The 24,771-nt window shown below is 45.1% G+C and overlaps 1 protein-coding gene across 16 annotated transcripts in view; it reads right to left on the bottom strand.

The window, feature by feature from the left end:
- Nucleotides 1–24,771, bottom strand: part of LOC125466567 (polyhomeotic-like protein 2) — a 271,012-nt gene that overhangs the window by 15,566 nt on the left and 230,675 nt on the right. For 15 of the 16 annotated variants that reach the window (XM_048561185.2, XM_059638020.1, XM_048561186.2 and 12 more), the window contains one exon: nucleotides 5,976–6,178. In XM_048561185.2, the coding sequence (XP_048417142.1) occupies nucleotides 5,976–6,178 (203 nt within the window). Of the gene's footprint in view, nucleotides 1–5,975; nucleotides 6,179–13,426; nucleotides 14,211–24,771 lie in introns of those variants that run through there. The other variant, XM_048561199.2, reaches the window with a different exon arrangement.

Genomic DNA, 24,771 nt, shown 5'->3' with positions numbered 1-24,771 from the left:
AAAAAGAAAGGGAGTTCTAGGACTTTTCGTTCAGTTACTGCTATTGCATATCAAAGCGAGTACCAGGAGGTTTGGTTAAAGCTGTTCTTTCCTGGCATACAAGCGAGATTAGGAACTCGGCATGCCTGGAATTTACAGGTCACCACTGAAAATCCTCAGCCAAATATTAGGTTAACACTCAGGAGGCCATTCCTTAAATGGTGACTGTGATCAATATAACTAAATGGAAGCAACAGCCAACAACTCCAGAGTTACTCTAATGATCGATTCTGCTTGAACACTACAATATTCCTACAACTGGAACCTGCACGTAGATTATTTAGTACAAGCTTGATGAATAACAGATTATAAATTTCTGGAAGTAATATTCTGAAGTGCTATTGGACAATTAGTCAATGAACAATCTTATGCTGGGTGACTAAGTCATAGACTCCTTCTATATTCCCTCCCTTCTCCAAGTGAGGGCATTTGTGACAGTAGGCCTTTCTTAAAGGACTGATCTTTCTGAGATACCACAGTCATTAGTAAATGTTAGCAGCAGATTTCACAGGCTGTATCACAATTAAGGCCAATACCCCCACACTATCACTGGGCAGGTGTGTGCTGATATTCTTCCATCTGAAGCCCGGGGGTGCTGAGGCTAACAGATTAGCTGGCTCAATTACACTTTACAGAAGGGCCCACTGAGTCTGCATTGATGACAAACAACTCTTATCCTACGCTAGTCCCCTTTCCAGCACTTGGCCCTTAGGCCATTTCATGTGCTCATCCAAGCACTTTTTGTGTTACAGATGAGTATCTAAATATGGAACCTTCCTACTTTGTGGATCAAACCCTTACTAAATGAACTTCAATGTGTCATTCAGAACAACCAGTAGAACGGAGAGGAAAAGCATATTCTTTCATATCCAGCCTCCCTCTTCTCTCAGAAGGTTGCTAGTTGATTTGAATGGTAGGTCAGCTTTCTCAAATGCAATTAAAAACTCTTGTTCTTGTAGGTAACATTTCAACGTCAGTAGATGCAACCCTGCAGAAAGTTGCCAGGTGTCAAATCCAGATGGAATTGAGGTAGCTACACTGACGGAATAAACTCAGGCCTTTCGGTTTCTTTGGGAAGTTATAGAAGATTGCATACCTGGATCACCATTTGAAAAGGAGGGGAAGGAAGGGGATGAGGACATCAGATTTTTGGTCGATAGTGGAGACCAAATAGGAAATTTGAATGTGAAAGAAACAGTTCTTTATTTTCCTGTTTTTTTTAAAAATTGTTTAAACCAAATCCACAGCTGCACTATTTGTAGGTCAATTTGCAGTTAGAACTGACACTGGAGGAAATGATCAGGCTCAGTATCTGGCTATTCTTAAAGAAACACAATTAAATGAAACAACACAAAATGTGCCAACCCAGCCTGTATTTTATGACATGAAGAACTGCCAGCTAATTTGAATGGGAAGAATGATGGAGGGCCCTGTATTAGACTAACCTCAAAAGGAAATGAAATAGCTTTGGTCTTTATGTGACTCCTGTCCAAACCAACATGTTTCTGCTTTAACCACCATCTGACACAGCCAATAAGACAGAGTTATTACCAAACATCAACTAATCAGGGGTTAACAGGAACTGCTGGCCTTAACGCTGACACCCACGTCTCAGAATGAGGAAAAAAACCCACAAGTAATATGATGATTCAAAAGGAAGACAATTAATATAATGACATTTCAAAAGAATAAGAAGTCAAATGAACAACGGAGCCAATGTGGACAGTGAGGGAGTTACTGATGTTAGTCAGACTAATTAGTCAATGCCTTACCTTGGTCATTGGGGAAATCTGTTGTTGTACCAGAGTGGACACAGACAAAACAAAACTGGGTTTTCAAACATCAGAAATAACATTAGATTGACCCAAACTAGAAACAGATACAAGCTATTTAAACATTTACAAGTCTGACCATGTAGTTTAGAGAAGGCTCTCTATTTTATTTGCTATTGATTTTAATGAATTGTGACCATTATGTCTCTTACATGTCCATTCAGTCACCAATCTTTATATTTTTTGCTTAACTCATTTCTTTTGACTGTCTCTAGAGGTTTTCTTTGGAATTTGCTGCCACAAAGATCAGCAAATGTTTAGTCATTGACTATATTCAAGACAGTGATTAATAGATTATTTTGGGGAGTTGGATTAAAAATGATTTGAGGGATATGGGATAGGGTGGAAATTGGAACTAATGTTCGGATTTTATCACAAAGTTATTGAATGGCAAAAGGGGGTTTGAGAGGCTGAATCATCTCCAGCTGCTGCTATTTATGTTCTTATTTCCTATCCCCTCCTAGTGCCTGGGCATTCACGTTCTTTTGAATTGGGTTCCAAAGGTGCCAACCTCCCCAGAGTAACTCACCTCTAAGTGGATTATACTTTGTGCCTGCGCTGACATGGTGTAGTGTGGACTTTAGGGAGTGTCACCCTCTCCACACAGAGGATTGGGTAGGGTGGACAGTGAGAGTCTTTTGCCGAGGATGATGACTTCAGCTTGTACAAGGGGCCATAGCTACAAATTGAGGGGTGATAGATTTAAGACAAATGTCAGAGGCAGGTTCTTTACTCAGAGAGTGGTAAGGGCATGGAACACCCTGCCTGCCAATGTAGTTAACTCAGCCACATTAGGGGCATTTAAACAGTCCTTGGACAAGCATATGGATAATGATGGGATAGTGTAGGGGGAGGGGCTTAGATTAGTTCACAGGTCGGCGCAACATCGAGGGCTGAAGGGCCTGCTCTGCGCTGTATCGTTCTATGCTCCAAGAAGGATCATTAAACCAAAACCGACAAGAGCTGTACTTCTTACTCATTTCTCCCAGCTCTTGCCCAGTGGCACCATTCTGAGAATGATGTTGTGTGACATAGACTGGGATCAACTCAAAGTATCACAGAATCTCAGAACGAAACAGCATTGGAGAAGGCCTTTTGGTCCATTGAACCTGCACCACATGAGAACACAGGCCATCTAGGACTCAACATTTCCCAGCATTAGCCGCTTAACCCCTTGATACCATTACCCTGAAAACTCTAACCAAACATATTCAAGTGCTGGTTCTTCCCTTTCGTTGGGCTTTCACACCAGCTAGATTTCTGCTTTACAGAAATAAAAACAGCTTTGTAGCTCTTTCTCCTCCCACTTCTTTTGATCTTGCGAGTGTTCATGTTTGCATCTTTCTGTGCCACTAGCTCCTGCAGATCACATGGTTTGGGGGTAGGGGGGGCAGGGGGGGAGAAAAATAAGGAAGTCTCCATAGTGTGTCTCACAAGGCAGTGCAACTGTGGAAACGCTACACAGACCAGGGAATCCCTTTCCTTTCTTGCGCGTTGTTCTCCTGAAATGTGTTGTTAGCTCACCAGCACACACAATCACGTGCCACCCTCGTGTGATACCAGCTGCCCCCAGGGGTCTATTTTCTCGAATTCAGAGGTCATGGGGCGAGGGGTTCAAGATCTTTGGAGGAGAAGTAGACAGGGTCAAAAGAGAAAGAGACCACCTCACCCGCCTGGTGCGCCTGGAAAGGGTAGAATCTACAAAGAGGAATTAAATTCAGAGACACTGACACAGAAAAAGGTGGGAGAAGTCTGGAGATGTCTCCCATAAATGGCAACTGAGACTGAATCACTGAAGTTCCAAATTCATGTATTTTTGATATGTAAAAGATATTATGGAACATGGGGCAGGTTGGGTGTACAAAGTCAGACAGCAGGCCAGGCACAAGGTTAGAGAGATCGTAAGGATGAACTCCAGGGCTAAATGGACTCTCCCCGTTCCTTTGTCTAAATGTGGCAATTTCTCATAGGCTCTGAACAATTAAAAAAAATCAAATTGAAATATGCATTACTTACACCCAGGCAGGTCTGCAAGCAAAACTGGCGTAAACATGCACGTTAATCTCAGAGCGGGTTACACAGTGACACACACTGGGGCTGGGGTGGGTGGGTGGAGGAGAGTTTGGGGTGGGAGAGTAGCAGCAGAGCAAGAAGCCAAAAGACAGGACACTGCCAGGGTAACATTGTTTAAAAGAAAACAAAAAACATTATACAGTATTGTAAAATAGAAAATTGAACACTCACAAAAATTGCCCATGAAGAGAGCGTCGATAGAGAAGGTTGTGGAAATCATTCAAAAAGTGGTTGAAACATGATGAGAAGAAAAGTACAGACACGAAAATGTCATTGTAAATAGTGCAAAATCTCCTGAAAGCTTTTACTTGTTTCGATTTTAAACTGCAAGTCAGAGACACTCCCCCACCCCCAACCAAAAGAAAAACGATAGACACAGAGACACTTACAGCCAGAAACACAAGGAGTTCATTTTAAATGTAACCTGTTAACATTGAAGGGGATGGTTTCTACCAGAGACCCAGTGTGGGTCTAGGGACCTGGGTTCAAATCTCACCATGGCAGATAGTAGAATTAGAGTTCAATAAAAATTTGGCAATTGAGAGTGTAAGAATGACCATGAAACTGTTGCTGATTGTCAAGAAAACCCATCTGGTTCATCACCACCAAGAGAGGAAATCTGCCAACCCTACCTGGTCTGGTGCACACCTGACTTCAGAGCCACAGCAACGCGGTTGATTCTTACCTGCCCTCTGACCAGTTAGGGCTGGGCAACCAATTGCTGGCTTAGCCCACATCCCGTGAATGAATTTTAAAAATTCTGAGCCAGGTATAAGCATTGAATGGACCCACCCCACGCTCTCCTCCCACATTAATCCAAACCAAGGGCTCTCCGGTAAATGTACCGGAATTGAATGCTTAGGCTGTGCCATTGGAAGCACTGGTCAATCCAACCTTGGGACAGGGTCATTTCCAATGGGTTTGAGACCCAACTCAGGCAGCAGGAATATGGATGGTGCCACTGACAGCGGCAGCACCCTCTTTGCTGACCACTGGCAGCACTGGTGCAGTCATCTTCAGCCCACTTCACCAGTTGGGTAGATGTGCCAAGGGTTTTCCTGCTGTAAGTTTGACAGAGTTCCAGCAGAAAGAGCTTAACCGTTCGTGATTGTTCCTTCACCCAGAAGGGCTAGGGGCAGGAGTGGAGACTTATCCCAATATCCTCCGGGACAAGACTGGCTTTGCAATGCCAGGCAGTGTTCTCCAATCTCAGGGAAGGTGAGGCAATAAGGAAATGGAGCTTTAATCAGCCAGCTCTCCCTTTTTGCAACAGTCGAGCAGCAGTTTATGTCACTTCCCATGCAGTCTGCCTACACAATCTTGATATTTCCTTATCGACCTGTTCACATCTGACACACCTCTGGAGCAGGTGGGACTTGAACATGGGGTTCCTGGCTCAGAGGTGGGGACACTGGTAGTGTCACAAGAGCCTGTACAATCTAAACTCCGCATTAAACAACAAACATACAGCACTCCCACGGTGCTTAATTCGGGTCCCATCTAATGAGCAGTTCAAAGTCAGATCTGTATCCTGCCTGTTTTTGCAGTTTCCAGTTTGGGAATTTTGGGGATTGTTTAATTGTCACCCATCACTTAAGTCTAGTTGTATGACTTCTTACAGCTCTGCAATTACTTTACTGATGACTTGGACTGGACAGTCAGCTCCCAACGTAATTACAAGTTCTGTTACTAACTCGCTGTCAGCCACAATGCAATTAGTAGCAAGAAAACCAGGAAGCCTTGTATTACACCAAATAACAAACCTGGCCAACACAAATTTTGTAAGATGACACACATGATGACAGGCTGGAAGACTTTCAATCATTCACACTGCTGCAGGGAACAGAATTAATGTCGATAGTTGGTTAAACAACTCTTAAGCTGCTATTTAACCTGTAGACTGGGAATATTCAGACAAAGACAGGGTGCAGCAGACTGGAACAAGTGGAAGCTACACAAAGCCACAGAACTGTCTACATTCATGAATTTAAATTGAAGCCCACAGTGAAGATGAAATTTGAAGCTACTCACTGGAAAAGGTTCAGCCCCCTCCTGTATGACAAACCCTTCAATGACATGGGTCAGGATCTGTGGTTTGACAATCGCCTGTGGGGGTTTGTTCTCTGTGCTCTGAGGCACACTTGCAGTTACAGATGAAGTTGTGTTGCCATTCCCGGATGTCATGGTGGGGGCAGGGCTGGTGTTCTTTACATTAACACTCTCTGGAGCTTTCCCTGTGATGGAAGAAACAACAGTGTTACTACCAAAGAATCAAAATGCTACAAAAAAGGGACCTTCAGCAAAGTTTAGACCTGGGACCTATTGCTCTGCAAGATCTGCCAACACTATATAAATGGTGGTGTTCTCTGGAGCTAAATCAAAGGTTTGACTGATGATGCTGAGATTTATTCTGGCCCACTTTCTAGATACAGTGAGCTGGTAATGGAGGGGACCATGCGAAAGCAGACTGTTCTTCATTCTGACCCTAAGTAAGAGACTGATGCATTCACACTCAATCCCAAAGAATTGAGCTTGTTGGCTGTTGCTGTTCCCAATGCTACAACAATGACTAATATTTAGTTCTTACAACTGATGTGCTCCGGAATGCCATTAAGTCACAAACTACATCGAGGACCAGATCTTGCAGTTGTGAGGAAGGTGAAACCAGCAAACATTCATCAGAGGGATAGCACCCTCTGGAAGCTGCACACAGTTATCAACAGAAATTCAGAAGTTCCTGCCAGACACACTGTGCTTGCCCACATGCTGCGCTATTTACAGAATTGTTACAGTGTTGAAGCAGTCCATTCAGGCTGTTGTGTCTAGACCCGCCATGCTTCTCAGTCTGCAATGGGAAATCATGGAACTGGAGCTCAGGCCTGCTAATAAAAACATGTGAGAAAAACCACACTGTATTTATTCACTCTTTTTGAGCAACGTGGCTTTGGTGCCCATCAGCAGTTGCTGCTGAATGGAGCAGAAAATGTCGTTCCATGAAGAGGCTTAGAGTCACTGAGGTTTTAGAGTGAATTTGTAGCTCGAATTGTGGATGTTGTGGTTGGTTGGCTCCGCAGAGAAACAAAACAGTTCGGCAAGCCAACCAACCACAACAAAGACATTAGTGAACCAGCTTTTCTGACAATTAATGATGATTTCATGAGAGCATCACACAGACTTGCTTTTGTTTTAATTCCAGGTCATTTTTAAGTTAACTCAAGCTGCCATGGTGGAATTTGAACTCAGAACTGAGAGCCTCTGGTTACTAGTCCACCATCTCCCCCTAAAATTGCTGACCGAGTTGTAACTAGGTTTTTAATACAACGCAAAAAAATGCCAGGCAATGATCAATCTCCAACAAGTGCGAAGCTGAAACACAGCCCCTTGACATTCAATGACCATCACCATCATTGAAATCTCCCATTAACGATAAGCCCCGTGGTTGTTAATCAGATAATGTAGAACATAGAACAGTAACAGCACAAGAACACGCCCTTCAGCCCAATTTTTCCTGACGAAGGGTCTAGGCCCGAAACGTCAGCATTCCTGCTCCTATGCTGCTGCATGGCCTGCTGTGTTCATCCAGCTCTACACCTTGTTATCTAAACTAATCCCATCTGCTTGTACATGGTCGCTATCCCTCTACTCCCTGCCTGTTCATGTGTCTGGCTAAATGCTTCTTCAACATTGCTATTGTATCTGCTTCCACTACCTCCCCCTGGCAGCACATTCCAGACACCAAATACCTTCTGCATTGAAAAAACACGTGTTCTTTGCACATCTCCTTTAAACTTGCTCCCCTCTCACGGCAAACCCACGTTCCCTACTGTCTGGCATTCCCACCCTGGTAAAGCGACTGACTATCTACCCTAACTATGCCTCTCAATTTTATTTACTTTTATCAGGTCGCTCCTCAACCTCCGACGTTTTAGCAAAACCAATCCAATTTTGTCCAACTTCTCCCTATAGCTAACACACTCCAAATCCTGGTAGCATCCTAGTAAACTTCTTTTTCACCCTCTCCAAAGCCTCCACATCCTTCCTGCAGTGAGGCAACTAGAATTGCAAACAGTACTCCAAAAGTAGCCTAACTTAAGTCTTATACAACCACGACATGACCTACACTGTGACCCTCCCCATTATCTAGCAGTACCAGTTAGAGTGCTGCTGTCAAAAATGTTTCACCCGCCTGAGAGGGAATGGTTACGGGGCGCTGGCACTGTGGCTCAACCTACAGCACATGGACTGTAGCGGTTTAAGGCTGCAGCTCACCACCAGCTTCTCAGGAAGAACTGCTGACCCAGCCAGCGATATCCATGTTCTTTGAACGAATACAAAGAATCATAATTGTTATTGAACAGTGTCAGTACCTATTTGAGAACCCGAGTTTCATATTTACAGAATACCACATTTGCTCATGACATTTACATTTCATTCTTAATGTTTACTTTTTGTTTAAACAACTTATTTCGATTTTATTGAACTTTAGCTAGAAGTGAAAAGATCAGTGTTTTTACTTCTTGTTTGCTGTCCGAGAGAATACTTCGATATGATGTGGCTGTTCCCCAGTTGCCATTAACACCTAACAGGCCCCCTTGACTTGGAGACAGATTTGGAAAAATAAGAGTAAGTGGAACACGTCAGAGATCACAAGGGCAAAATGAAGAAGGGTCTAGGCCCGAAACGTCAGCTTTTGTGCTCCTGAGATGCTGCTTGGCCTGCTGTGGTCATCCAGCTTCAAACTTTGTTATGTTGGATTCTCCAGTATCTGCAGTTCCCATTATCTCTGATACAAGGTCAGAATGGGCAGGTTTCTTCATGATCTGTAGCTAGCGTTATTCTGGCTGACTGGGCAGTATCTACGTCCCTGTTCCTGACTGGTATTGCTGTCACTGCACTTGTCCAGGTGAGTGATGAGGAGTTTAATCCCACTCCAATCACAAGGCTGTAACTTTGTTCTGGTGCAGGTGTTTACAGGTTTAGGCACTAGCCTCATGGAGACCGCAGCCAGTTTGAAAGGGACCAGCACTCTGGCTTCGTAATGGTGCCACTGCTAACAGGTGGCAAGCAGTTCCTTTCCCCTGCTGGGCTCAGACCAGGTTAAAATCCTCCTGAGGAAGGGTCATCGGGCCCGAAGCAATAACTGATTTCTCTTCACAGATGCTGGAGTAGCTCAGCAGGTCTGGCAGCAAACTTCATCTTTGTTTGTGGTTAAAATCCTTCTGTGCTGCCTCGCAATTAGGGTTGTCAGCTCAAGGAGTATTTGTGCCTCCTCCAGCTCTGGACCTACTTACCCTCTTTTCTGAGGGCTCATAACATTGAAGAAGTATTTAGATGTGCATTTACAAGGCAAACAAGGCTACAGTCCAAGTGCTGGGAAACAGGGTTAGGATAATGGTTTTTGACCAGCCCAGACCTGATGGGCCAAAGGGTCTTTTTCTGTAGATCTCCATGTCTCCTTTGACACCTCACTCCAACTGGAGAGACAGAGAAGTTGAATTTCAGCACCAGCCTCAGAGGCCACAGCCAGTTTGAAAGGGACAGTATTTACCTTGGGCAGGGTGAATTTAATTGCAACCAAACATTCTAATCAGCATCACTACCATCCTCCTGATCAAAACTCCCGTGGCTGTAACACCTCAGTGAGCAGCTGACCAGGGGGGAAAGACACTGCTTTCAGGCCTCCGGAAGCTTCAAAATGCAGAATGACTGTCCACTGCGGCAGTGTAATCCCATCAGTGCAATACAGGTACACATTGGCCAAGCCCCACACACCCTGCTTTCTTATACCAGGGACCCAGATGCTGGACAGATCACTGCAGGGCAACAGCAACTAGCATTCATATAGAGCCTTTGATGCTTCCAGCTGAACAGGAATATCATCAATTGGCATTTTTGATTCTGAGTGATCTCAGGTGGGGTGAATGTCCTGACAGCAAAGTGAGGTACAGCAGGATCAGGGTTTAGGAAGGGAATGCCAAAACTCAGGCCCAGATAATTGAAAGCACACCTCCAATGGTGCAGACATTAAAACCAGGAACACTTAAGAGGTCAGATTTGGATGAGCACAGGGAATCTGGAGGAGATTGCAGAGAGAGGGGGAGCTGGGACCACAGAGGCATTTGAGACCAACATGATGAGTTTAACATTGACGTATTGTGAGAATGAACTTCCAAAGGAATTGGCGGTTGTGGATACATAGTTACAAGTGTTTAAAACATATTTGGATAAGTTTAGATAAGTTTGGAAAGGTTTGGAGGGATAAGGGCCAAGCACAGGCAAGTGGGATCAATTTAGTTTGGAGTTATGTTTGGCATGGATTGATTGGATGGAACGGTCTGTTTCCATGCTGCATGACTATGACCAAGAGAAGGTGGTGAGTGGAGGTCAGCAAGCACGGCAGAATGAGAAAGTGGGACTTGTTGAGTGGTGTTAGCAGCTGAGCTCAGATCGAGGGAGGGCAGAAAGTGGGAGAACAGCTAGCAGTGCTCCGGAGGAGTCAAGGCTAGAGGCCATAAGACATGGACGTGGGTTTCAGCAGAAAAGCAGGGGCAAGAGTGGAATTAGGAGATGTTATGGAGGTAAGTTAAGGAGCTTGAATGATGGAATGGGACAAAGGACTTCAGATGCTGGAAGCTAAAGTCAATAAATGTGGAGCTGGAAAAGCATAGCAGGTCAGACAGCATCCAAGGAGAGGGAAATAAACATTTTGTGCTATAACGTCCTGACGAAGCGTTTCGACTCGAAATGTTGACTTGCCTGCTCCTCAGATGCAGTCTGACCTGCTGTACTTCTCCAGCTCCACATTTTAAAAAATGACAGAAGGGTTATGGGGCTCACCAGAATGTCCAGTAGCAATGAGCTGAAGCAGGAAGCAGGGTGAGCACCCTGTTAGAGGGCTGGAGGCTTGGCCACTGTCCAGGACAGAGGTTACTGACATTAGCTGCTGCGTTAGCCTCACCTCCGGTTTCAACAGGGTCTGCATGAAGCTCACTTCTGGCTAGAAAACAGCTGCAAACTCTCAAGGAAACAGGCTTGTCAATCACTGCTCCCCATTCCAGCAGGCAATGAGACTCTCATTCAGACAGACTAGATCTTCATTTTTGGTCTTGCCAGATTCTTTGACTGCTTTCAAGATCCTCCCACCCTCTGCACCAACATCCCGGAAACAATAGCTGGCAACACTCCTGCCTTGAAACAAACGCTTCCAAATTCAAAACCTGACTGAGGGCCTGAGCAAACAATCTGGGGTGGATGACTAGGAGATGATTGGGCAATCAGAACTGCTAATGTTCGGACAGGGTATTAAATCAAAGACAAAAGTCAAGATACTGCAGATGCTGTAAATCTGAAATAAAAACAAAGTGCTGGAGGAACTCGGCAGATCATACTGGACGTGAAATGTTAACTCTGTTTCTCTCTGCACAGATGCTGCCAGGCTTGCTAAGTTTCTCCAGCAGTTTCGAAATTAAGTCAAAGCTCAGCTTACCTGCTCAGGTAGACGCAGGGGGGTCTGATAGCAGGGTTGGAGTCAGAGTAATACAGCATAGAAACAGGCCCTTCAGCCCAAACTGGTGCCCACTCAGCTAGTTCCAACTGTCCGCATTTGGTCCCTATCCCTCAAAATTCTTTCCCATCCATGTAACAATCCAAAATGTTTTTTTAAATGTTGCTATTGTACCTATCTAAACCACTTTCTCTGGCAGCCCATTCCATATACGCACCACTCTCTGCATGTGGAAGTTGCCCCTCAGGTCCTCCTTAAATCTTTACCCTCTCACCTCAAACCTATACCCTCTAGTTTTCAATTCCCCATCCCTGAGAGAAAGTCTATTTGCATTCATCCTGTCTATGTCCCTCATGATTTTGCACACTTTAATAAGGTCACCCCTCATTCCCCTACGTTCCAAGGAATAAAGTCCTAACCTGGCCAACCTCTCCCTATAACTCAGGCCTACCAGTCCTGGCAACATCCTTGTAAATCTTCACACACTTTCCAGTTTAACTGTCTCTCTCCTATAACAGGGTGACCATGGCCCTGACTAATATTATTCCCTGGACCTGGACCAACACATACAGACTCCTTGGTCAGTAACACTGTCGCTCTACACTGTCTGGGGCTATTACTTAGCAAGGTCTGTCAGGTTTAATGGAGACTGAGTGGATCTAGGGAGCAAGTGATGTTCGTGCATTCATTTGGTAATATTTGACTGGGGGTGTGTGTATAGGCAGGGGAAGAGTCAGAGGGGCTGGAGTACGTGGGAACAAAACTAACCAGAAAAGCCTTGACACTAACCAACATTTTGACTTGGATATTTCTCAGCAGGAGCTTCCTGTGCACAGATTAACTGCAGTATTTACAAAAGCAGATGAGTTCTCCATCATGGAATCCATGATGCCCTGATAAATATTTTTCCCTCAAACACCACCTGAAACAATGCTCTGTTCAGTGTGTGCTACATTGCTGTTTGTTGGAGTTTCCTGCATACAAACTGGTTGTTGTGCTCCCCACATGGAAAACTGACTTCCCTACAGCAACGTACATCATTGGCTGTAATGGAACACCCAGAGATTGACAAAGGTTGCTATAAAAATGCAAGATATTTAAAGTTCTCACTTGTCCCTCTGCGCCATTCTCCAAACATGATGCTGCCCATGCTGCCAAACAGCAATTGTCAGCTGTGTGGCAATGCAGAAGGCCAACATCTTGAATATATTTGAGGCAGACAAAAAAACTTTGCAGTTGTGAACTGTGCCTGAGTGTCTCAGTTTAATGTTCATTCAGAATGTTCCAGGTACAAATTTGTCCCTGTCAAGATCCCAATCTGGTAATGATTTGGGTCCACACTGAACTCTCAGACTAGAGGGAGGATCACATCAGCCACTGCATTCAGAAGCCCAAAGTGCATTGCACGTTACAGGAGTCATACTTTTGATTTGATTTACTGTTGTCACATGTACCTGCCTACAGTGAAAACTTGTGTTTTGCGAGCACAACAGGCAGAAAGATACAAGGACATACAAATCACAGGATGTTTAGACAGAGCGAGGCATACAGAGATATTCTGTTTGGAGGTAAAAAAACACAAGGTAGACATTGGGAATATTGAAATGCTCCCTTAAATTTACATTAAGCTGTCACTATGTAGTAATGGAGTGAATCACCAGAATTATCTCCAAATTTATAAGTTCAATGACACATACACCTTCACTTCAGGATTTCTAACAATTGCTCCTTTGCTTCAAACTAAAATAGAATAACTGCACCACAAGTTTTTTTTTTAAAAAGCAGCCTCAGCATCACTTTCACCTACTACATCACCCCCCAACAAAATCAACATTAACTACCTCGGCTTTTTAATGCTACACATTCCCAGATCAGGAGTTGAGTCACAACTGATAGAGAGTTGGATATTCCACTCATATCGAGCATAACTAATGTACAAATCTTTCATGGGAGGTGTTTGGTGAACACAGTAACTCACCAGAGTGTATGAAGGTGACAATGGATTTGTTCACTTGCTCAGCTCTGTTCCCATCATTCTTTATCGGTTTCTTATTTCATTCTCTCAGGTGCAGCTCTTTCACAAACAGACAGACAATCAGCGGATCCTGAAAAGCCATATTTTACACCTTCCAGTGAATACTCTCCTTCAGCTTCCAGCAGCAACGTTTGGTAAAACGATAAAGTATTTCCAGCGAATTCCACGATCTGCAGCAGGTCACAAGATGCCCATCTGTCTCCAGTGTCTCAGCACACAGCGAGTTATTCAAAAGGGCCGGGGCTGCTAACTTTTAAGTAGTGCTGTTTTTAAACTGAATTGAGCAGCTGCAGGAAGTTGCTGTATGACACTAACCGAGCTGGCAGTTTGCTTAGCCTCAGTGCAGGCCAGTCCGACCCAGATACAATCTGCCCATCCACAGATGATCAGTCAAGCTGAAAGCTGCACCAATCAATGCATCCACCACAAAGTCTCGTTTCACACATCACAGTGACCAAAAGGGGCTTTTTGATCTTGCTGAGTCACCAAGTGTGGAAATGTCAGCAGTTACTATTTTAGGAAGAAAATAACAATCGCGAGCTGTAGTCCCGGTTGCTGTCAGAGACAGAGGAACGATGATGACAAGTTGTTGCAGTAAAAACCTTCCCCTTCTTTCCTGCCACACACACACACGCAATCGCCTCTGAAAGCGGGCTGAATGGTTAACACACAGCGTCATGCATGCGGCTGCTCCCCTCTGCCAGGAGAAATGGCCCTGTTCCTGCAGTTTGCCGGCCCTTTCTCTCTTCCGCTCTCTCTCTGGGCAGCACAGCTTCCAGTGATCGCAGCTGCATGCAAATGAAGGCACAGTGCTGGGCTCCTCCACTACTATGGCTGGAGGTACAGTGACCTCTTCCTGTGCTGCCGGAGCAGGTTTGTTTGGCGAGGGGGGGGGGGGGGGTGTAGAGAGGAAGAGTGGAGGTCGAAGAGAAGCCCAGTGGGGTTTTACAGTGTACTGGAGAACAGGTGTTTGTGCTGAAGCTCGCACAAGCAATTACAAATCTCCCGAAGAAAATGTATGCAGATCAGGACACGGTCATATAAAGACAGTGCACGGACGAGAATCTGAACAGTACCCTCCCCTCAAATTAATTGTAATTAGTGCAAACCTTTTGGGGAAAGATTGATTCTCTGTCAATGCGGATGGTGTAGGTGAGGCCCTTCGTCCTATCCGAGCAACTAATTTACAATCACAGGCTGCAAAGAGGAACCAACTGAAAAGCGAGCAGCAGCTGGTAGTTAGTTTCTGCACTTGCTCTGTTAGTTGATTTACAAATCAAAGCACGGCAGACAATAATGCTCATTCGACACAGGCAAGGAAGCAAGCGATGGTCCCAAAAGGGAAAGCAGCGCCAAAAGGTGCAACTCCAAGACCATTCACGCCTCCTGGCTGACAGTGAATCGAATCTTCGACACCACCCCCCCACCCCCTCAATAAACCACCAATTCCCCACCCTCTCCCATTGATCTCCCACCAGCACTGCCGCAAACCACAAAGCTTTAAAAATCAGACAAAACAGATTTGCTGCAACAGATTCTCTTTTCTGTTGGAAGAATAAGTGCAGGCGACAGGCCATTGTCTGCACACTCGGTTTACTGTACAGATGGTGCGAGATGAGACAGACGTGATGACCAGCATCTCGGAGTGCCCAGCTGGAAACACGCTCTGTGTGTGTCTCTGTGTGTGAGAGAGTGTGTGTGTGTGTGTGTGTGTGTGTGTGTGTGTGTGTGTGAGAGAGAGTCTGTGTGTGTGTGTGTGTCTGTGTCTGGCGAGTACAGGATTCGGTTTGGGCTTTGTCTATTAAGCCCAGCGGAATACTGCAACCAAAACACTGCATTTCCTCCTTTAACCAACACAACCTTCATAGACAGGCATTAAAACAGAACCTTGGCAAGACACGTTTAATCATCAGCTCACTGCACACCAAATTAATTTCTTAAACTTCTAACTGAACTGCTTCACAGTTCCTGACCTGAGGTCAGGGAACAATCAGTTTGCGATGCTGCTCTGGATTGACATTGGGGGGGGGATTCATATTACAGAGTGTGTTTGTGTAGTGTATCACCTGTTGTGAGCACAGAGAGAATGTAGGTGAGAGTGGGTTTTGGGAGCAACGCTGTTTGCATGATTGTATGTGCTGGTGTGCAGCAGATGGACTGTGCTGAGAGCTACGGTTGGACAAGGCCAATGATTTCCCTCTGTAGCCTCTTTACCGTCAAACTTCAGAATGCTCACTCACCATCTCAGCACAGGTCAGAGACTGGCCCCTTTCTCAGAAAGCAACAGGCAGCTTGGGACTCGGAGCTCAGTTGGAGTCCCTACTTCCAGGATGAAGAGAGAGAGAAGGCAAACAAGGAAAAGAACGAAATGGGAATACACACAGCACCAGATGGTGAGGGTACATCGATGCAAAGTGCATTAAGATCAGATCAGTCCAGTCTGAGAAGTGGGAATTGACACTGAGATACCACAGCAATGTTGGAATCAGTGCAGCTATTGAACAAGGCACACAAACTTACCAAGCATTGCTTAGATTTTATGACTTTCATAATTGCTACTAAAACCACACCGACATTGCCCCTTTTTAAAAAAAAAGTCCCGAGGAAACCCAATTCACACAAACCTAGACTCTGCTGGTATTTTTCTATATAAGAACGAATTCACAGCAAATTTGTTGTTACTGAGCAAATTTGACCAAACATCCACAGACAGCATCTTCCAAACCCAAGACCATTTCCATCTGGAGGGATGAGGGCATACACAGAAACACCACCCCCTGCCAGTTCCCCTCCGAGGCACTCACGATCCTGACTTGGAAATATGTGGCCTTTCCTTCACTATCACTGGATCAAAATGTTGGAATTCCCCCAAAAAGTGATTGTTGGTTAACCGCAGGCAGGTGGTCTGCTGTGGTTTACGGAGGCAGCTGATCACCACCTTCTCAAGGGCAACTGGAGTCTTACAGCATAGAAACAGGCCCTTCTGCCTGTCATTTCTATGCTGACCGACAAACACTAAAGTATTCTAATCCTATTTACCCACACTTGGTCTGTAGCTGACTGTAGTCTGGCATTTTAAATGCTTGTCCAGATGTTTCTTCAATGTTGCAAGAGTGCCAGAGACTGTGGCAAACGCAAGTACCCCCTGGGTTAAAAACCCTTTCCCTCAGATCCTTTGTAAACCATTTACTCCTCACCATAAACTTATGCTCTCTGGTCTCAGGCATGTCCATCATGGGGATGAGATTCTCACAATCTACTCTATGCCTCTCACAATTGTGTATACCTCAAATCAGATCCTCCCCTCAGCCTCCTCTGCTCCAAGGAAAACAAAGATAGCCAATCCAATGTCTCCTCATAACAGAGGTTTCATCCCAGGCAATATCCTGGTGAGCCTCCTCTGCACCTTCTCCAGTGCAATCACACCTCTCTTCTGGTGCAGAGACCAGACTGCATACAGTATTCCATCCGTGGCCTAACCAGTGTTTGGTAAAGTTGTACAAAGACCTACTTGCACCTATATTCTATGCCCTGGATAACAAAGGCAAGCATCCTGTAAAGCCTTCTTCACCAATGCGAGGAGGGACATTCTCGCTACTAAAGGAGTCCAGTGAAGGTTCACCAGACAGATTCCCAGGATGGCAGGGCTGATGTACAAGGATAGACTGGAACGACTGGGCTTGTACTCACTGGTGTTTAGAAGAATGGGGGCCGGGGCGGGGTGGGGGGGGGGGGGAGGGGAAGAGAGAAACAAAACCCTGGTGAGACTAGACAGGCTCGATGTGGGAAGAATGTTCCTGATGTCTGGGAAGTTCAAAACTAGGGATCACAGTCTAAGAATAAAGGGGTAAGCCATTCAGGACCGAGATAAGGAAGAATTTCTTCACTCAGAGTTGTGACCCTGTGGAATCAGATCATCGATATTTTCAAAAGGGAGCTGAACGTGGCCCTTGCAGCCAAAGGGATCAAGGGGTATGTGGAGAGAAAGCAAGAACGGAATACTGAGATTGCATGATCAACCACGATCATATTGAATGGTGGTGTAGGCTCAAAGGGCCGAATGGCCTACCTACGCACCTATTTTCTATGTTTCCTACAGTATGTGGTTTTGTAGGGACCTTGCTGGAGAAAGCAAGAGGTGGGAGCAGGTACAGCCCATTGAATAGGCTGCTGTGCCATTCAATATGATCATTGCTGATGTTCTACTTCATTTCCATAGCCCCACTGAATTCCCTCACTGTCCATTAATCTCTGTTTTGAATATGCTCAATGACCAGACCTTCACAACAATCTGGGGTCGAGAACTTCAAAGATTCACAATCTTTGCGTTGAAAAGATTCATCATCATCTCAGTCCTAAATGGATGATTCATCATTTTGAGACTCTGACTCTGGGTTCTAGATTCCCCAGTCGTTGGGAATCATTTTCTCAGAATCTAGCCTGTCAAATCCCTCAGGAATTTTATATGTTGCAATTAAATTACCCCTTATTCCTCTATGCTGTACTCTAGGGAATACAATACCACACAACTATTCCAAAAATCAGGCAAGCCAACCTTTGTTGGACTCCTTCCAAGACCAGTCCATCCTTCCTGAGGCAAGGAGACCAAAACTAATACTCCAGATTTGGCCTCACTGATGTCCCACGTAATTGCAAGACGACCTCTTTACTCTTGTAAAGATTTCCAAATCAGGACAGTAAATGGCTTGGAGGGGAACTTGCAAGTGGCGGAGTTCCATGCGCCTGTTGCCCTTGACCTTCTAGATGGAAGTGGTCATGCGTTTAGAAGGTACTGTCTAAAAGATTTCTGGAAAATTTCTTCAGTGCATCTTGTGGATATTACACACTGCTGCTGCGGAGCGTTGACGGTGGGGAGTGTGAATGTGGTGCCAATCAAGTGGGCTGCTTTGTCCTGGATGGTGTCAAACTTCTTGAGCTTTGGAGCTGTACTCATCCAGCAAATATTTCATCACAGTCAGTATACTTAGATTTATAGTAGCTGTCCAAATAAGGAAAACAGGAAGCTATTAAAAAATAAGACTTCCGTGAATGTCATACTGTCCAAAAAGAAAATTAAACTCACTGTTAGTTGCTCAATTAGGTCAATTTTAAACAAAAGTTTACATCTGGAGTCCAATCCGAGAATTTTGCCTGCAAGGTAAAGGTGATGTTGTGACCTGTGTTTCATAGATATTGGGAAGGCTTCAGGATGGGAACTCGGGTGGTGAGCTACTCATTGCAGTATTCCTATCTTCTGACTTGCTCTTGTAGTGACAACATTTAAGGCTGACATGAAGAAATTATTTTTCTGAGGATTGAAAGGTATCTCTCTTCCCTGGAGTGATGGAGTGGAGGGTCATAAACTAGAGATGAAGAACTAGGGAGCTACTTGGATGGCCCTTGCACACTGATCAGCACAAAGATCCACCGACTTCCAATTCCAGAAGTTTTTGCTGCTGCGTTTGGACCTCGGAGGGTCTGTACATTGGCAGGAGAAACTAGGAGGAGGAACGATCATACTGAATGGCAGAACAGCCTCGAGGGGCTGAATAGTTTACTCCTGCTCTTAGCTAACATGCAAAGGTCCAAAGTGGAAGTCAATATGAATCAGGGAAAGCTCCCAACTGATCGGGGTCATACCTAGAAAGTAGGAAGATGATTGTGGTCATTAGTGGTCAGTCATCTCAGCTTGGAGGATATCTCTGCAGGTGTTCCTCAGGGGGGTGCCACCATCTTCAGCTGCTTATCAATGATCTTCCCTACATCATAAAGGTCAGAAGTGGGAATGTTCAGCATCATTCATAACGCCTCAGAAATTGAAGGAGTCCATGTCCAAATGCAGCAAGATCTGGACAATATCCAGGCTTGGACTGATAATACACAATGACCATGTCCAACAGATGGAATCTAAGCTTTACCCCTCAACACCTCTTGCTTTCCTGCTCATCCAACCAAAGTTCATATTTTCTTGTTTCTCCTTAATTTTATTTTTTGCCCAGTCACTTTGCTGGTCTTTATCTCTTTGTAGCTTCCTTATGTGCACTTCACAATTATTCTCTTGCCTATTTTTTCTGTCATCAGCAAATTTAGCCACTATATCTTCAGTCCCTTTATCCAAGGCAATAATAGAGTGGAAACAACAGTAGCGTCAATATGGATCCTGCAGCACTCCACCTGTTACATCCTGCCAACCAGAAAATTACAGACATTGCTCTGCTCTGTATCCAGTTAGCTAATCAAACCTCAATCTATGCTTACTTCTACACCATGGGTTTTCACTTTGTGTAGAATCCTTTGATGTAGAACTTTGTCAAATGCCTCCTGAAAATTTAAGGACCCATCTACATATTCCCCTTTATGCATATTGTTTATAAACTTCAAGGACCGCCAATAAATTTGTCAAACGTGATTTCCCTTTCACTAAACCATGTTGATGCTACTGGTTGTACCCAGTTTTCTGTTCCCTAGCACTTCCTCCTTAATAAAATTCGAGCATTTTCCCTGATGTCAGGCTAGGTGGCCTGTCATTTCCTGCTTTCTTTTTCCTAATCTCTTGAAGTCACATTTGCTATTTTCCAATGAGATGGGACTGTTCCAGGATTTAGGAAATTTTGGAAAATTGAAACCAATGCATCTACTATCTGAGCAGCCACTTCTTTCCATACCCTGGAGCAAAGTCCACCAGGATCTGGAGACTTCTCAGCTTCTTGTTCCAAAAATAGTTTCCTCAGTCCTCTTACCCTGACCATTGTAATCATTTCTAGTTCATCCCCACTATTCCCTACACCTCATGATTCACAATTATGCCTGGGACGTTATATTATTTGAATTCTCTGCAGTGAAGGTGGACAAAATGTGATCAGTTAATCTGCCATTTCCACATTTCCAGTAATTCCTCAGATTTGTTCTCCAGTGTTCCAACATTCATACACTCCCTACAGTGTGGAAGCAGGCCTTTCAGCCCATCGAGTCCACACCGACCCACTGAAGAGCATCCCACCCAGACTCACCCACCAACTCTGTAACCTGCATTTCCCATGTTTAATCCATAGAGCCTGCACATCCCTGGGTACTATGGGCAATTTAGCATGGCTAATCCACCCTAACCTGCACATCTTTGGACTGTGGGAGCAAACTGGAGCACCCGGAGGAAACCCACACAGACACGGGGAAAATGTACAAACTCCACACCGGCACGGGGAGAATGTACAAACTCCACACCGGCACGGGGAGAATGTACAAACTCCACACCGGCACGGGGAGAATGTACAAACTCCACACCGGCACGGGGAGAATGTACAAACTCCACACCGGCACGGGGAGAATGTACAAACTCCACACCGGCACGGGGAGAATGTACAAACTCCACACCGGCACGGGGAGAATGTACAAACTCCACACCGACACGGGGAGAATGTACAAACTCCACACCGACACGGGGAGAATGTACAAACTCCACACCGACACGGGGAGAATGTACAAACTCCACACCGACACGGGGAGAATGTACAAACTCCACACCGACACGGGGAGAATGTACAAACTCCACACCGACACGGGGAGAATGTACAAACTCCACACAGGCACGGGGAGAATGTACAAACTCCACACAGACACGGGGAGAATGTACAAACTCCACACAGACACGGGGAGAATGTACAAACTCCACACAGACAGTTGCCCAAAGGTAAAATCGAACCCGGTCCCTGGTGCTCTAAGGCAGCAGGGCTAACCACTGAGCCACAAACCACACCTTTACTTTGCCTGCTCTTTTTCTTTTCAAATACTTGGAGAAACTCTTAGCATGTGTTTTTATATTTCTGGCCAGCTCTCTCTTACTGTAACCTCTCCCTCACTGTTTACATTTGCTCTTTGATGCCACGCTGTCAAATGTTGCCTCGACATCAATGGCAGTTGCTCTCACCTCACCTCCAGCTCAGCTCATTGTTTTCATGTTTGGAACAAGGTTGCACAAAAGTCTGAAGCCAGGTCATTTGCTGACACGTGTTCTCTTTCAGAACTTTGCATTAACTCTTCCAAAACATATTCTGATATTTTTCTAAATAAGACCACTGCCACCACATTTCTAGTGGAACACAAGAACTAGGAGGAGACCATTCAGCCCCTCAAATCTACTCCACCATTTGATACAATCATGGCTGATCTCATCTCAGCCTCAACTCCCCTTTCCTTCCCACACTCCGTAATCTTTCAACCCATTGCTAATTAAAAATCTGTCTATCTCCCCCTCAAATCTACCCTGCACTCAGAGAATTCCACAGATACACTACCCTTTTGAGAAGAATAATTCCTCCACGTCTGTTTGAAATCTGCTACATCTCATCCAAAAACTACAACCTCTCATTCTAGATTGTCTCACAATAGAACACATTCTTTCTATGTCTACTTCATCAGCCCCTTTTAGCATCTTATATTAATATGATTCTAGTATTTTCTCCAAGATTGACATTGAGCTAACAGATCTAGATTCTCAATTTTATCTCCCTCCTGTGTTGATCGAATGTTTGCTGCCTTGTTCTGGAATTTACAGAATGCTGAGAGATGAAAGCCAACATATCCTTTGGAATTTTCTATCTGAAACAGCTGCAGATGTTGAAACAGTGACCAAAATAGATAGATGTTTCAGAATATCGGGGGAAGTGGGGAGTGGGAAAGTACAGATAGGGCAGATGATCGGCCACGATCCTGTTGAATAGTGGAGTTGGATCAATGGGCTGAATGGTCTGCTCTGTTCCTATTTCTGGTGTTCTTGTGGAAAAATTATGCACATCACATGCATGTACTGTTACTGCCCAACTGAATCAAAGACACTAATCAAAACCAACAGGCTAAGTGAATGAAAATAGAGTGCTGGAGAAACCCAGAAGGTCAGCAAGCCTCTGTGGAGACAGGGAGAATTAATGTTTTGAGTCTGCTGTGATCTTTTTAAGAATGGAACTTAGTTACTGGATGGTTCAGCCATTAAACTACAGCAATGCTGTAAATGTACTGTATGTGTAGTTGTTACTGAACAGGCTAGCTGATGAAGCAATGCAAGCTTCTTGTTTCTTAGGCTTTCACAGCATTTTTCATGATCTAATCTTGTTAATTACATTTTCTAAAAGCTTTGTTGCCTAATGGAGCAGTTAGAAAGCTGATGTTATTACCCGAGAAATCTATGCTTTCTATGTCCTTCCAACAAACTGCAAATATATCACCCACAGGCAATTATCGGAACCTCAGGAAGCAGAGAGTGGGGTAGATTTCAAAACTGTTCTCATGTGCAGGCAATTGTTGGATAACCTGCTGCTTACATCTGATCCTGACTGAGAGGAACCACCAAATTCTCACTGGCACCTGACTAACCTCTACACACGGCAGAATATACTCACCGGAGAGAACAATCTTATTCCATTGCTGCATGTGGCATGGCTCTGGGTAAGACCAGAAAACAAAGCAGAATTAGGCTATTCAGCCCATCGAGTCTGTTCCACCATTTGATCATATCTGATGTTGTGGAGCTTCTGAGAATATCAACTCAGGCTCAGTTGCCACAGGAGTACAGGAGACTGTTTACACACAGGACAACAAGGTGGGGGAAAGAGGAGCAGGTGGAGAGGGGTTGAGAGATGTGAACTGGTGCCACACTATGCCAATGAACCCATTTAAGTCTCAGGTTGTCCTGTAGACCAACAAACATCCCATGCTGTCGTCAAGGGCAACAGCTTTAAACGATCACAAAGACGACGAGTGATTCCAACGCACACAAAGAGACAATTAGCCCCCTCTCTTACACTACCCTGCACACAACTCATCAGGAAGGTTCTGAAATAATGAAGCTTCCTGTCTATATGTGAATATTAATTCTTGATGATGACAGTGCTGACTGTCTTCCTGTGTAACTAACAATAGACTACGTGCTGCACAAAGAGATTTCTCACAGCAGCCGGCCGAGCGTGGCTTCCCCTGGGATGCAGAGGCCCGAGTAGATGCTGCTGGCTATTGTTCCGTACGCTCGCACTCCTGTGGAGGCAACTTCAATCATGCAGTGTCTCTTCCTTAGCCCCATTGGGGAGCAGGAATGGGCACAGGAACCTAACCAGCAACAGTGTGTACAGCTTATCCCTACTGGTCAGGGATTGCAACTACAGCTGTCACATTCCCAGATTTCCTGAATTTAACAAAAAGTAACAATCTCAGGAAAAGGGAGAGTACGTTTTCCCACATGTATTGATTCTGTCCGATACTCAGGCAATCTGTAGGCAGCATTGGTGAGCCCAGCTCGAGACTCATCCAGAGGGTGATGAGGACGTTTTCTTCACCTTTTGGTTTTGTTTGTTTAATTGTGGCTTGTTTTTAATTCTAACTGTTGTATTCCAAGATGGTGCCGGAGAGGAACAGCCTCTGTACACTTTTCACTGTACTCCTGTACTCAGGTACGTGACAATAAAAGCTAATCTAATACCAAATAGTCACTTGTATAAATTACTGACAAAAATGTAAACACAAGTCCACTATCAATGTCCAATCTGCCCTGTTCCAATAAACCAGCCTCCTTTCAGATGAAGATAATAAAATGTGAGGCTGGATGAACACAGCAGGCCAAGCAGCATCTCAGGAGCACAAAAGCTGACGTTTCGGGCCTAGACCCTTCATCAGAGAGGGGGATGGGGGGAGGGAACTGGAATAAATAGGGAGAGAGGGGGAGGCGGACCGAAGATGGAGAGTAAAGAAGATAGGTGGAGAGAGTGTAGGTGGGGAGGTAGGGAGGGGATAGGTCAGTCCAGGGAAGACGGACAGGTCAAGGAGGTGGGATGAGGTTAGTAGGTAGCGGGGGGTGCGGCTTGGGGTGGGAGGAAGGGTTGGGTGAGAGGAAGAACCGGTTAGGGAGGCAGAGACAGGTTGGACTGGTTTTGGGATGCAGTGGGGGGTGGGGGGGGGGGAAAAAGAGCTGGGCTGGTTGTGTGGTGCAGTGGGGGGAGGGGACGAACTGGGCTGGTTGAGGGATGCAGTAGGGGAAGGGGAGATTTTGAAACTGGTGAAGTCCACATTGATACCATATGGCTGCAGGGTTCCCAGGCGGAATATGAGTTGCTGTTCCTGCAACCTTCGGGTGGCATCATTGTGGCAGTGCAGGAGGCCCATGATGGACATGTCATCAAGAGAATGGGAGGGGGAGTGGAAATGGTTTGCGACTGGGAGGTGCAGTTGTTTTTTGCGAACTGAGCGGAGGTGTTCTGCAAAGCGGTCCCCAAGCCTCCGCTTGGTTTCCCCAATGTAGAGGAAGC

The sequence above is a fragment of the Stegostoma tigrinum genome, chromosome 28 (assembly GCF_030684315.1).
Source record: "Stegostoma tigrinum isolate sSteTig4 chromosome 28, sSteTig4.hap1, whole genome shotgun sequence".
NCBI lineage: Eukaryota > Metazoa > Chordata > Chondrichthyes > Orectolobiformes > Stegostomatidae > Stegostoma > Stegostoma tigrinum.
Note: the sequence above shows the minus strand (reverse complement) of the source record. Positions and strands in the feature narration are given on the sequence as shown.